Source organism: Echeneis naucrates, chromosome 11 (assembly GCF_900963305.1).
Source record: "Echeneis naucrates chromosome 11, fEcheNa1.1, whole genome shotgun sequence".
In the NCBI taxonomy this organism is placed as follows: Eukaryota; Metazoa; Chordata; class Actinopteri; order Carangiformes; family Echeneidae; genus Echeneis; species Echeneis naucrates.
In genome coordinates, this window is record NC_042521.1 from 3,711,790 (window position 1) to 3,724,561 (window position 12,772).

The following is a 12,772-nucleotide window of genomic DNA, read 5'->3' on the forward strand; positions in this document are numbered from 1 at the left end:
TCTCTCTGCTACGTTTATTAAAATCTATTTCTATCCATATCCACGTATTCATTCGTCCTTTGGGAGACATAGAACGATGAAATTCTGACCAAAGAGTTTGTCAGACATTTCACAAAAAACTGAGAATGGAAACATCATGATACACAATCTCGTGGCTCTTTTGTTTGTTATTTGTTGAGATTTTGTTGAAGTCATACAACATTTTCAACTTGAATAAAATCAGGCATTAGTATTATGTACACTCCAATAGTTGGCACACATAAAATCAGTCTGATGTCGCAGATGTAACTCCACCTCAGAAAACCTTTCATTTGTTGTGTGTTGTGAAACAATAAAACAGATTCATCCGTCACCAAACTCCAGTGGAGAGTTAACAGTAAACATTAAAAGTTATTTTCTGTCTCTAAATAAGAAGCAGCCATAACAAAAAGGCTTCTGTTGTGAAATATTAATATTCTGAAGCTGCATGGGTGTTTTCTAACACAACTTACCCGTCAACAGATCCTGCTTTGTTCACTGGCTGCTGCATCCACTGCAAATAAAACAACACAATCCGGGACTCAATTGTGTTGCTGCAGTGTAGAGCGGTGCGATACGATGGCAGGAGAAATAAAAAAATGTAAACGTGGTGAAACCTTCCAGCCTGGAGTGCCATGGCAATAAAATCAAATCAGTCTAGCTCTGGATTCGGACCACATCGCTCGTCTTTATCCACAGCTGGCGTTTGCTGCAGATGTGTATATTAACTGCATCAACTCAGCCTGACGGCTTTCTTTTATTCTTTGAAATCACAGTTTGTGCATCAACAGCAGACTCAACTTTAGTGTTCAGTATAACATGAACGTCTGAACTTTTGTCAGCCTTGAAAACAAATGAAAAAGTCAGGGCTGTTTGATTTTTCATTTCATTTCATGAATGGAAAAAGTTGCCACATCTTTATCTCATGACCGCGCAGCCTCGGACTTTTGGGCTCAACAATCTCTCTCCTTCTTCTGGGCCGACTGTACATCCAATCTAAACACAATCCATTAAGGAGATATATGAGGCCGATCCAACAATGGCCTCACAGTGTGGCGGGCTGCTTTGCATCAGGCTGTGAGTTCACACTCAGAGATAACCCTTGTTGTCCCTTCGGCCGGGGTGAGGCGTACGGGGAGAGGAACAATGGCCCGGGCCCATGCGGAGGGCGGCAGTGACTGACACAGAAGGTCCAAAGAATGCCTGGTGCCGAGCCAGAGCCATGGATCACACCGCCGCAACCTCACCCCTCCTCCCCCTTCCCTCGTGTCCCATGGTGCACCGGGGCCGAGGGGGGACGACACCTTCAAAGACGGCCCCTGAGCGTCAGAAGGACAGCATACCACCCTAAAGGATCAGCTCTGTGGGCCGGTGACTGACTGTGAAGAGGAGTAGATAGACAGAGGTCAACCCCACCCAACCCCGGCGACAGATAGCATGGCTACAGCAAGCACCTCAGGGCAGAGCACCTTCGGGCTCGGCAGGAAAAAGAAGAACCCCGGACTCATGGATCAGATTAGCAAATTCTTTGGAGGGGACAAAAAGAAGAGGAGCAAGGTGAGCAACACACGCCGGGATCTAAACGTTCCTGTCTGACTGGAAAAAGTTTGATCTTTGTTGTCAGCTCGTCTCGGTTATTAATCTTAAGGTCATTTTCTGGACCGAAGCTTGAGCTGCTTCTTTCACATTCAGACTCTCAGTCATATCAGTTATACAGCTGATTGTTTTAAGGAAAGAAACGAGTTGTTTGGTCCCCAAAAGCCTTTAACATGACGTGATGGTTAACTTTCTTATCACTTCAGTTGTGATTGTTCTTTTTGAAAACTTCCATTTGGAAATAAGTGAGGAGGTTAATTTTTTAGAAGTCATCTGTGTTTAGTTTCTTGCTTTTTTATTTCATCCCCAGAGTGTCTTTTGCATTTAAAATTTATCTGCGGTGATTTCAGAGTATTTATTTTGTCGTGCATTTCGTGAAACCTCTTGTGTTTCTGCCAGGTTTAATATCTTTCACCAGTTTGAGAAAATCTCACACAAACAGTTTTTAAGACTGAACAGTGTGGGATGAGGGCGGCCCTCAGGATTCAAACAGACCTCTTCCATCTGATATCTGCGTCTGCTTTTCTGAGCTTTTCCAGCTCAACAATGACAGATTTGACGCATTTAACTCTTAGTGCTTAGAAGTTTTCCGCCATAGGTCTGCTGTCCAGAACGTCTCAGAAAGAAAAACATTTTTTTGGCACAAGTTTGTCGATCTAAAGATTAAGAGTGATTTAGAGCAAACTGTCTTTAAGCAGAGAGAACATCTGTTGGATGAACGGCGTTGTGCGCTCAGTTACAGCCAGAACAGGCGGTGAGGTTGTTCATGCACCAACACAGACCAGAGGCCAGAGGTCGGCAGCTGTCACTGAGCGACGGTGTGTCAGCTGGCCACACCGCAGTCGACAGTATTGTGCTTTGGCACCTCGCTGTAAATCTTTCATGCTGGCTCTTTTTAGCGTTTAATCACCTTTAACTTATTCTACGTGCACATAATTCATCATTCAGTCGTGGCTTGTACTTTTGGTTTCCTCTCTCGCCCGGTGAGACATGACATCCAGTCGGGCTTTAAAGCTGTCCTGATTATTTTAATGGAGCTATCAGGAGGCAGCGTGCAGCTGGGGACTAACTTTCAGGAGACTGGTGTCTATTCAATCGTGAATGTAATGCATAAATAGATATTTTCAGTGTTGTGTAGCGCAGTGTAAGATTTTCAGTAGATGCACACACAGACTGATGTGAGCTCTGTTGGTCCTCAGGGGTCGTTCCGGAGTCATCTGGCCTCCTCACCCCAGCAATCCTCTCGCCGCCGGACCAATGAAAATGCTGTGGTGCATTTCTTCAGGACCATTGTAAGTTCCTCAGACTGAGTAGAGCATCATGTGTTATTTAATCACGTCATTGATCACATTCACAACTTCAGTACTTTTAAGTCTTCCTTGTAACTTCATGCTAACATCCTTTTTTTTATTGAACTTTTGAGCTCAGCAGTTTGTTTCATTTCTCTGAAACTACAAAGAGTTGCACAAACCAGAAATAAAAAGTGACCAATTTCCTCCAATTGATACTTTATAAGTTTTAAACTGTTGGAGTTGTGGTTTTTGGTTCATTACATTGATGCCTGGCTAACTTTGGGCATTAATATTGCAGTGTTTTAAAAAACAATACTTCCTCCGCTGTCTCTCTGTGATTCCTTCATTTGCATCTTGATAAAGGAGGAGCCATGGAGGAATTTCAGTCAACAGCTTGAGAGCTTGTTTGTAGTGTTGATTTTTTTCCATTTTCCTCTTCGGTCCAATCAGTCATTCTTTTGCTGTTGTTGCTTGGTGTTTCTCAGGTTTCCTCTCCTCGTCCTAAATCCAGGGTGAGTCTCATTTTTCCCAGTATCACTGTTTGTTTGATCATTGCAGAGGTGTAGTCGTGGGCTGACGTCGATTCACTGAAAGTTTCTTCCATTTCTTCATGCCGTTATTATTAAAATACAATTTTTAAGGTTTCCAGGCTTTGGACGCCTTCACTTCTAAATGTGTCATATCAAAATGTTCAGTTTGGTGCCGTCCAATGGTATGAAAGAAAGACGAAGAACCTCATGTCACCTGCCCATTGCTCAAAAAGACACTGAACAACCAAACGACTGTGCTAATATTCATAGAAATCAATGCCAATATTTGTTTTTAGCCAAAGCTATTTAGTAACACGTGAAATAGAGCTACAGGCTGACCGGAAACAGTCGTTTGAATCTTCAGATGACGTCTAGCGGTCAGAATAATTATGACAGGAGGAAAAAAGGAAGTCAGGTGATGTAGCAGAAGGAACAAATCGCATTGTTGTTCCTTTCCAATTGTTACCGCAATCTCCATGACAACCTCAAATAAAACTACTATTTTAACCAAAACACAATTTCTGCCTGAGGCCGAATATGACTTCTTGTATTTACATTAATTTTGCAATATTTTAAAATTTTCTCCTTAATAGCCAGCCGCCTTGCAGATATAATTATATTTCACTGGAGATTTGAACGTTCAGATAATTTAAGATTTTTAAGAGTTAAATGTTGTGTTCAGGTTTTCTATCTGTCATTTGCATATTATTTATTATATTATCTGATCATTTGGATGAAAATGAATTCCCATCAAAAGGCTGATAAAATCCTTTATGATGTAGATGCATGCTTGCTTCAAAGCTGAAGGCTGGGAGCCCTTCAAGCGGTCAGAGAACAACTAAGGCAATCAGGACTCTTCAAAAAAACTGAGCAAATAACCAAAATGGTTGTTGTGAAAGAGAAAATCATCAAATGATCACCGATACTAGAGTTTACGTCAAGATGGCAGTTTCCCTCCAATTTCGCTGGTGACCTCACTGAGTCTGGCCTGAACTGTAACCGGGTGAATTCTTTGTTGTGTTGAAGCGGGTGCAGCTGCCGTCGCTCATCATGTCAATGTTTGTTTCTTTTTCATGTCCAGTGGAGAGATGTCTTGGGTTTGGTACGTCACTCAGTCTTTGCCTCGCTGCTGACTGTGTGTGTGTGTGTGTGTGTAAATGCGTTTGTGCACAGCTCTTTTGCCTGCAGAGCACCTGTCTGCTAACCTCCGTACTCATTCTCTCCCTTTCTGGCTTCGTGTTTTACGGCTTTCCTTCCTTCCTATGTCGAAATGAACGTGTGGAGTCAAGACATATTCAGAAAGAAAAACAAAGCTCACTACAGCTCCTGCTTCCTGCCTGCTGACTCTATCGGTCAAAACCATTTTATTCATTGTCCTGACAAAGCAGGAAGTAGCAGTCGTTGGTAAATGTAATACATCTCAGTCTCCCCCTTCTTTGCTTTGATCCAGAACGACTCACTGCTTCTAGATGACTTTGAAACTGCTCAACTTTTTATGAACTCCAGCCGGTAAACATCTTCTTTTAGGACCTTTTTGGCCCTGTCCCCCTCTTCCCTTCATGTTCTGTGTAACACCTCCATCCTTTTGTGCCAGAGGTGACTCATCGATCCACCTGTTTTGGCTTCCCACGTCCTCTGTGTGTCCTCCTCGTTGTCATCTTTTGCCCTAACTTTCTCTCTCCTAAAGGTTCGCTGTTGTGTGAATCCTCCACATGTCCGATGTTTTTCCTTCCTTTATTTTTCATGTGTCTCTCCCACAATAACAGATGACTCGGCAGAGACAGCATCACCCTGCCGATGGTTTATATCTTAGGAAATTTAAACCACACAGGAAATTCATCTTACTGTGAAGGGAAATTAAACCCAGACCCAAAAACTCCAAGTTCAACCCAAATCAATCAAGGAGAGTGAGAGTAAAAAAGGAGCGATACAGGTTATCTCCGAAAAGTGCAGAGTTTCGGATATTTATGAGGAAACATTCAATCTTTCCTTAATTCTTTGAGAGCCACGTTATTTTGGATATATGTGTTTCCTTTGGTCCAACAGCAATAGCTCTGCTCTTTGTAACATTTGAAGCCATTCACATTTGGCTTTTTGCGTCGGGACATCTCTGACTCTCGGAGGTAAAGCATGTCTCGATTTGTAAAGAGAGAGAGAGAGAAAGGCCATCGATGTAAAAGGATTAAACTTCTCTGTGAAGGTTGAGCGATGACAGAGCAGCCAACGTGGTTCAGATCTACCTCTGCTTATAAAACGTCTGTTTCTAGGCCTCGTCGCCGCGTGCCGAGAGCACAAAGTCACCGGTCAGAAGACGCAGAGACCAAAGCACGTTGTCCAGAATCTTCAACCTGGTGAGCTTACTGCACGTTTGCATCTAGATTTACCTCCTTGTGTCTGTAAAACTGGACCTCATGAGCATTTTCTTCCCCATCTGTGTCTGTCCGAACACAACAGTGATGCTCTCATCAGAGATCAGTGAGTAGTGAATCAGTGCAGTATCAAGATTCATCATTAGTCTTCATTCTTTTTGCTCATTTCAGTCATCAACACGCTTCCACGGCAGCCTCTCATCATAATAAACTAATCAGCTGAAGAGCCGCATTTTCATTTTTACAGTGATGCCACACATAAACCAAAACATTACACCGCTCACACACAAAGCCATTGGGTTGTTTTTGTTTTTTTTTTTCTGCAAATCCCATCTACCTCAACTGTTTGTTTTCAGTGTGGATCTCCATGAATCCCCATAAAGCAAGCACTTGACAATCAAGCCTTTCATGAGCTTTCAGCACAGCTTTAACTGAAAACCACATCACTCCCCTCATCCTCCTTCCTTCTTCTCTCCAGGGAGATAAGTCCCGTCCACCCCCTAAACGCTGGAGCACCATCTTCTAAGCTCTCCGCCAAGAACCAGACCACAGATCCAACGCCGACGGGACAGGATGAAGAAGGAGAAGCAGATTTGCATGTGGCGGACTCACAACCTCAAGAAACGTTAACGAACTAACACAAGCCTTGTGTATTTTTAGACAGTCAGCCACTCTCCAGGGATGTAGGTGGTCATTGTGCCAGTTTTCTCTTTAATCTTACTTCTAAGGGTATCTTGATCCTCGTCTTAGTCATTATGCAGCTGTTTATAAGAGTTCGGTGATGCTTTTAGTAAAATATCCGACTGTATAAATCATCCCGTATCTTGGTCTGATGGTGCTACTGTCTGCTGTCTGAGGTTTGTTCATGGCAGATGTTTGTTTTTTCTATCCGTCGCCTGTCGTCTGCATTTTGTACACTGCTTACGTATCTCGCTTCTTTCTGGAAAACACGACTCACACACACCGAACAAACCGTCGTCTGTTTCACAGGTGAAATCTAGATGGAGAGAGGTCCTGTTTGTGCTTGAGTGAAGTGCACGTTGCTAAGAAATGCATTTGAAAATACAACCGGGATGTGTGTAAGAGTAGCATGGGCTCTAATCTTAAATTGTGTAACAATTTTTCTTTCTCTAGGCCTCAGTGTGATTAATAAACATGAACAGTACGATGCTGTCCAAGGCCCTTTTTAGATGCACTGTTAGATAACAGAAAACGTTCAGCTGGTCTTCTGTCTTTCCCATCCAGTAGTTTTTCCACCTATTTCATTTACTGTAAGCTGACTGTTTGCTTCTTAAATTAAGTTTGGAGTTTTAGAGTTATTTGTGTTTCATTTAAAAAGTGGTTTGTTTGGATTGATGGTCAGATCGTAAGTGGTTCGGAGGTTCAAGGCAGAAGCAGCTAGGAGGCCTGAGGAGCTCAGGACTGAAGGACGGTTTCAAATGTTCTGATGCATTACTGTCATTTTTATTTTGTTCATAAGAAATGACATTGCAACCCGCATTTGTATGTGATCTGTTTGTCAGTGCGCTCTAACTGTGTAGTCAAAGGCACTAAAATGTGGTGCTGACATGTGGTGGTGCTACAGGAACGGGAACCGAGTGTTGTGTTTTCTCTTCATGTAAAATTCTTGTTTTGTAATGTTCAGCCTAACTGGAAATAAACTTTCACTGTCTCTTTAGTTAAGACTCATTAAATGTTTTAAAATCCCACAATTCTCTCGTCTTTACCTCCGTTTATATTCTTGTGTTCTACAGGCCTCTGAGGCAATACTGTAAAATTAAGATTTACAAGCAAAGAACAACAAAACGTTTTAGGAAATAGACTCTTTCGCTATCTTGAAGTTAAGATGAGAAACTCAACATCCTTCTCATATATTTACATTAAATATGTAGCTGAACTCAAACAGGTAGTTAGACTCAGTCCAAAAAAATCCCCTGGAGGTCAATCATCCATCTCAGACAATAATCCACATCCGTTACTGAATCCATAACAAGGATGAGTCAGAATCATTTGATTCCCCTGCCAGTACTCCAAAGGGGGAAAAACATCATTTCTCATCATTAGAAATAATGCTGAGAAAGAACTTTTCCAAAGGCAAAGCCACAATTAGCGCAGCTTAATCTCTCTGTATGTGATGTTCTTGAAATAATTGGCTCAGAGGCACAAAATTTAACATCCACAGGGATGTGAAAGGCAGTTTTTTTCTGCTGCTTGGCACATTTTAGCAGCCGACTGGAGCTAAATATACACAGAGCAACGGGCCGTTCTGGCTGTTCGTTTCTCTTTAACATACGAGCTCCTACGCTCAACACAGAAACATGTCCGTGTGGTTTTTTGCTGACACGACAAACTGTTGTGCAACTCCTCAGACTGTAACCGGATTCAACCAGCTACATACACAACACCGTCTATAGGAGCCTTTGATATGGAGATCCCAATCAATCGGCCCCTGAATGAACCTGAATATAGAGGATGAAATCACAGCTGCAGAGATGCGGACTGCCAGTCAATGGTTGTTCATTTTTCAGGGTCTCTGTGTGCTTTTGTAATTAACCTGTGGGTCCTTTCTTCATACAAAGATGAAAACCTTCTTGCATAATTTAATCATGTGTACAGATGCTGCAGAGTTGTGCAGCAGAGACATCTACTGCTCCACAACTGCGCTGCAAAAACAACTGCATTGAGCTGAACTGTCCCCAAACGAGACAACAATTTAGATCCAGCTGTGCAGAATGTGTCAGTGTGTAACAGTAGACATTTCTGCTCATCTCACCCAAAGTCCCCGTCTCTCTCCACCTTCTCTATTAAAAACTGGTTGAAACGGCCCAAAAATAGCGTTGATATGAATAAATGACCCATATTCCAATAAGAAATCAAACACCCAAACTGTTTTTATTACATCATTATTTCACAGAGGAAAAAAATACATTGTGGTATTTAATTTATGTGCAAAATGCAAATTAACTTTATCCTGGCTCATGATGTACATTCACAGCGTTGTTTGTTACAGATGTAGCTTACAGCAGCACTAAACGAGAAGTGGAGACTCCAAATGACACTATACAATCTAGAAGAACCACTTAAGTGAATCATTAGACTGTTTTTTTTTTGTTGTTGTTGTGAAAATAACAAGACAAGTGAAGAACGCACATAAAAAGAGCCAAACAAAAGCGGCAGCTTTAAAGAAGCCTTCAATGATTTGTGCCAATAGACCATGTGCTCTATTCCGCTTGTATCTGTTTATGTACTTTCCATTTAAAGACACATAAACTCCTTTCACATTATTATTTAATTTTCACTGAAGCTCTCCCGCGCCTCCTCTTTGAAAACATGACTGCCACCATCCAAGCTCTGCGACTGTGATCTTAGTTCGTCCACAATCCCCGAGACACTGCCCAACAGCCCGCCCATCCCATCCTCCATCTCCCCATGAAAATCCACCTCCTCTACTTTCACTTGTCCTCCTGTTGCAAGAAAAGCTTCTCCTTCATCAAATCCGTAACTGTAGCCGTCCTCCATGTCTGCTGCTGCCGTGCTCGTGTTGTTGCTGTTGGCTGAGGAGCTGGAGGCGAGTCTTTCGCATCGAGCCTGATGCCTGAGGAAGCTGTCTCTCCAAATGACTTTCTTCCCACACAGGCTGCACTCGTAGGGCCGCAGCCCTCCGTGGGTTTTAAGGTGCTTGGTTAGATGGTGCTTCATCTTGAAGGACTTTGTGCAAACAGGACACCCAAAAGGTCGAAGATTGAGGTGCTGCATCTTCACGTGCCGGTCACGCATACTCTTCAGGGTGTAGGCTTTGCCACAGTGGCAGAAGTGGACTTTCCCTGTGTAGGGGGCTCCAGCAAGGGAGATGGAGGATGACGAAGAAGGGGTTGGAGGTGAAGAAGGTGGAGGAAGGCCAGCAGAGGAAGGGGACAAGTGGCGACTGGAAGTGGGGGTCAGTGAGCTACCCTGCCCCATGCTGGTGGAGGGCCAGTGCACCTCCGAGCCCGCCATGGTGAAGTCAGGGGACACAGGCACTAAAGGCCTCTGGGAAACCTGTCCTGTGCCATCTTCAATCTCATCATAAGTGTCTCTGCTGAAGGTCCCTTCTGTGAAACATTCAAAGTCTGCATCTTCTTCCTCTTCATCCTCATCCTCTTCTTTATTGCAGCTCCCACCTTCGCCTTCCTGGAGCCTCTGCTCTTGCTGAGCCCAGGAGCCTGACTGCCACTGCTGGCGGGCTGAAACTGGACAGGACGGGCCCAGAGCTCCATCCCCAGTTTGACAAGCATGTAAGGGGGGCAGGTCTGAAGGGTGATCTGTCCCGTCCAGAGCTTTCTGCCCTTTTTCCTTCAGTACGTCCAAACCAGTCTTCACCGTGGCTTGGCCAGCTTCCACACTCTCATTTGAAACTTGGCAGAAGTCTCCTGCAGAAATGTAAAACAAAGCACATGCAGTAAGTTCATTCAGTCTCTGCACCATGAAGACGTATACAAAGAATACTGGACCTGGACTGGAAGAACTGGAACAACAAAAAGCTGCAGATTTAATCTTAAACATTTTTTTGGTGGCAGTATTTAGAACATGAGCGAAAGTTACATGTTTTAGCAGCAAATTGTTTCAAATAAATTTAAGAGATTATAATAATACTGAGGTAAAGGTGTCTTTTAGTCACAGGCTTGTGTGTTTTATTTCAGGTAAAGTGACGCTCTTGTATCTTACCACAGTGTCCTATTTGTGTAAAGTCTTTTTTCTCCACCCCTGTCTCTTCTCCTATTCCTTCATCTGCCTCAATCTCTCTTTTCTCATTCTTCTTTTTCTCTTGGGTATCGTCACTCTCCCCGCTCCCTCTGTTCTTATCAAGCAGTCTATCAGCACTTGGTGGTGTTCCCCGCTGTTGAAATCGGACTTTCTGCTTTAAGGTTTCACCGCTGGCGAACGCCACGTGGTGCCGGCTACTGTGTCCAGGTCCATCGTGTAAAAAGTGGCTGGTCTTTGCATGGCTTGATATCCACGCCTCCTCACAGCTGCTGTAATCATTCTCCGTATAGCTGGGGAGCAAGTCAAGCTGAGCGTCCGCTAAGTGCTGGGCTGACGAGGGACGCTGACGCCCCCATCTAGGAAACTGTTGCGGGCGTCTCCATGTAGCTAAGGGAGGCAGGGCATCAGGCTTCCTCTCCCTCTTTCTGCCCTCTCTTTCCAGATTCAAGCAGTCAGTGCTGCTTGGGGACTGCTGTCGAGATGTCGTGCCCTGGTGAGCTGCAGCAGCCTCTCCAGGGGCGACCTCTACTGAGGGTCGGGGCCTCTTTAAGATCTCAGTGCATTTGTCCACTATGTGCCACATCTGAAGGAAACTGGCCACAGTGACGTAGTTGACAATGTCATCATGTACAATGCTCAGCTGGCCTGTATACGCAGAACTCAGGACACTCTCAAAGGCCAGCGGGTCCATAACTGAGGGCAGGGAAACAGTTGTAACATTCTTCAGTAAAACCTGTAGAGAAACAGGAGTCAGGTTTAATGACTGTGGGCATCCTGTCAGGCTCAAATGATAATACCGTTACTTAACACAGAGAAAACCAGTGGACCTACCTGGTCATGGAAGTAAGGAGAGGATGCAGCGAGCACGCAGCGGTGGGCCCTGAACACTTGACCTTGCACCTGGATGGAGAGATCACACAGCCTGCCCTCCTCACGCTGACGGTTCAGATTGTCCAAAACAGCAGCTCGAGCACCGGGGAAACACACCTGGACCGTCAAACCGGCTGGGGCTGCAGAAACACTGCAGGTCGAGTCCATGGTGACACAAAAACTACACAGAAGAGCCACACTTAACCTCACAGCACCATTCACTCCGTTTTATTGTGTGTCCATAGTTATTAATAGTGCAATATATCTCTATGTTTTTGCTTAAAGTTCATTGTTATCTAAACATCTAAAATTGGTATTTAACTATAAACCAGATAAGCAATAAGCAAGTAAAACTGAGCCTTTTTGGACAATTAACAGGCCACTTTGTAATGACAACAGTCAGCTGCCCAACTTTTAATGATAACTTAACTTCTAATTGCTGACTTATATTTACCTTCAGTATCAAAAGTATAAACAGCATACAAACATATTTTATGACTGTGATTTTAGTCACACTGTAGCGGTGTGGTTTGTGAAGAATTAGCTTCCACCTGATAATGACAATTCAGACAGCTGTTTTTAGCTGATTCCTTATGAGAACTCGTGATGATGAACACAATTAACTGGTGATAATACTGTAAAACAGTCTCCCACAGTTTGGGCTTCTTTGCCTTATACGATAACATAGTAGCTAGCAGCTAACGTTAGCTTAACCCCTTACCTTTGATGTTTTTGGGCTTTTTTTTTTTTTAACTTCTATAGTCGACTTCGTTGACTATATACAGGTCGACATCAATTCTCGTGAAGTCCAAAATGTACAAATCGCCATCGTTGGTTTGTGTGAAGCAAAAAAAAAAAAAAAAAGAAAAAAGAAAAAAGAAGAAGCTACATTGAGCTAATGAAGCTAACAGCAGCTAGCCCGCAGGCGCAGCTGATGCTAGCTGGCTGCCCAGACAGCATCGCGTGCTTAATGTTTCAAAATCAAAGTTATTTTCCCGATTTGTGAACAAATGCCATCACATCGGGTCCGTTTGCTGCGTCTCCTGCTTCTGAAACGGAAGCCCATCTGGTGGGATTAAATTATTTTCAGCCGTTTTTCGGATTTATTTTTGTGCGATCACAAACTAACTTCTTCCAACGGAGGCCCCGCCCACTCAGAGTTCTCTTAAAGGGCCAGTCCGCCTTTTTGAAAATCACGCACGTCTCCCAAATCTGAAAACTCTTTTTTTTTCTCCTCTCGTTAATAAATGCGCTATAATCTCTGGGTGAGGCTGCCCCTCCCCTGCAACACTTCCCTCCCCCTTCAGATAAATCACCCCGGGTTGAAAACAGAGAGGAGGCTGAGGCATCAGCT

General features: G+C 43.7%; 2 protein-coding genes across 2 annotated transcripts; one reads left to right on the plus strand and one right to left on the minus strand.

Moving 5' to 3' along the window:
* Positions 1 to 1,371: 1,371 nt before the first annotated feature.
* On the plus strand, positions 1,372 to 7,514 carry mbpa (myelin basic protein a). Its single transcript, XM_029514172.1, has 6 exons — positions 1,372 to 1,575; positions 2,814 to 2,906; positions 3,392 to 3,418; positions 4,518 to 4,538; positions 5,704 to 5,787; positions 6,284 to 7,514. The coding sequence occupies exons 1-6, from the start codon at positions 1,456 to 1,458 to the stop codon at positions 6,329 to 6,331; spliced, it is 393 nt and encodes a 130-aa protein (XP_029370032.1). The 5' UTR covers positions 1,372 to 1,455; the 3' UTR covers positions 6,332 to 7,514.
* Positions 7,515 to 8,671: 1,157 nt separating this feature from the next.
* zbtb22a (zinc finger and BTB domain containing 22a) lies at positions 8,672 to 12,547 on the minus strand. The gene is made up of 4 exons (XM_029514418.1): positions 12,140 to 12,547; positions 11,380 to 11,599; positions 10,510 to 11,281; positions 8,672 to 10,214 (listed from the first exon to the last, which is right to left on the minus strand). Exons 2-4 carry the CDS (start codon positions 11,584 to 11,586, stop codon positions 9,094 to 9,096), a joined length of 2,100 nt encoding a protein of 699 aa, XP_029370278.1. The 5' UTR covers positions 11,587 to 11,599; positions 12,140 to 12,547; the 3' UTR covers positions 8,672 to 9,093.
* Between the last annotated feature and the right edge of the window lie 225 nt (positions 12,548 to 12,772).

What these genes read in the sequence shown, in the direction of transcription:
- mbpa (XM_029514172.1), top strand. Translation starts at nt 1,456, where the DNA reads ATGGCTACAGCAAGCACCTCAGGGCAGAGCACCTTCGGGCTCGGCAGG. An exon ending in CTCCTCGTCCTAAATCCAGG is followed by an intron (nt 3,419 to 4,517) that starts GTGAGTCTCATT and finishes TTTCATGTCCAG; the next exon opens with TGGAGAGATGTCTTGGGTTT. An exon ending in TGTCCAGAATCTTCAACCTG is followed by an intron (nt 5,788 to 6,283) that starts GTGAGCTTACTG and finishes TCTTCTCTCCAG; the next exon opens with GGAGATAAGTCCCGTCCACC.
- zbtb22a (XM_029514418.1), bottom strand. Translation starts at nt 11,586, where the DNA reads ATGGACTCGACCTGCAGTGTTTCTGCAGCCCCAGCCGGTTTGACGGTC. An exon ending in CTCCTTACTTCCATGACCAG is followed by an intron (nt 11,282 to 11,379) that starts GTAGGTCCACTG and finishes GTTTCTCTACAG; the next exon opens with GTTTTACTGAAGAATGTTAC. An exon ending in TACACAAATAGGACACTGTG is followed by an intron (nt 10,215 to 10,509) that starts GTAAGATACAAG and finishes ACATTTCTGCAG; the next exon opens with GAGACTTCTGCCAAGTTTCA.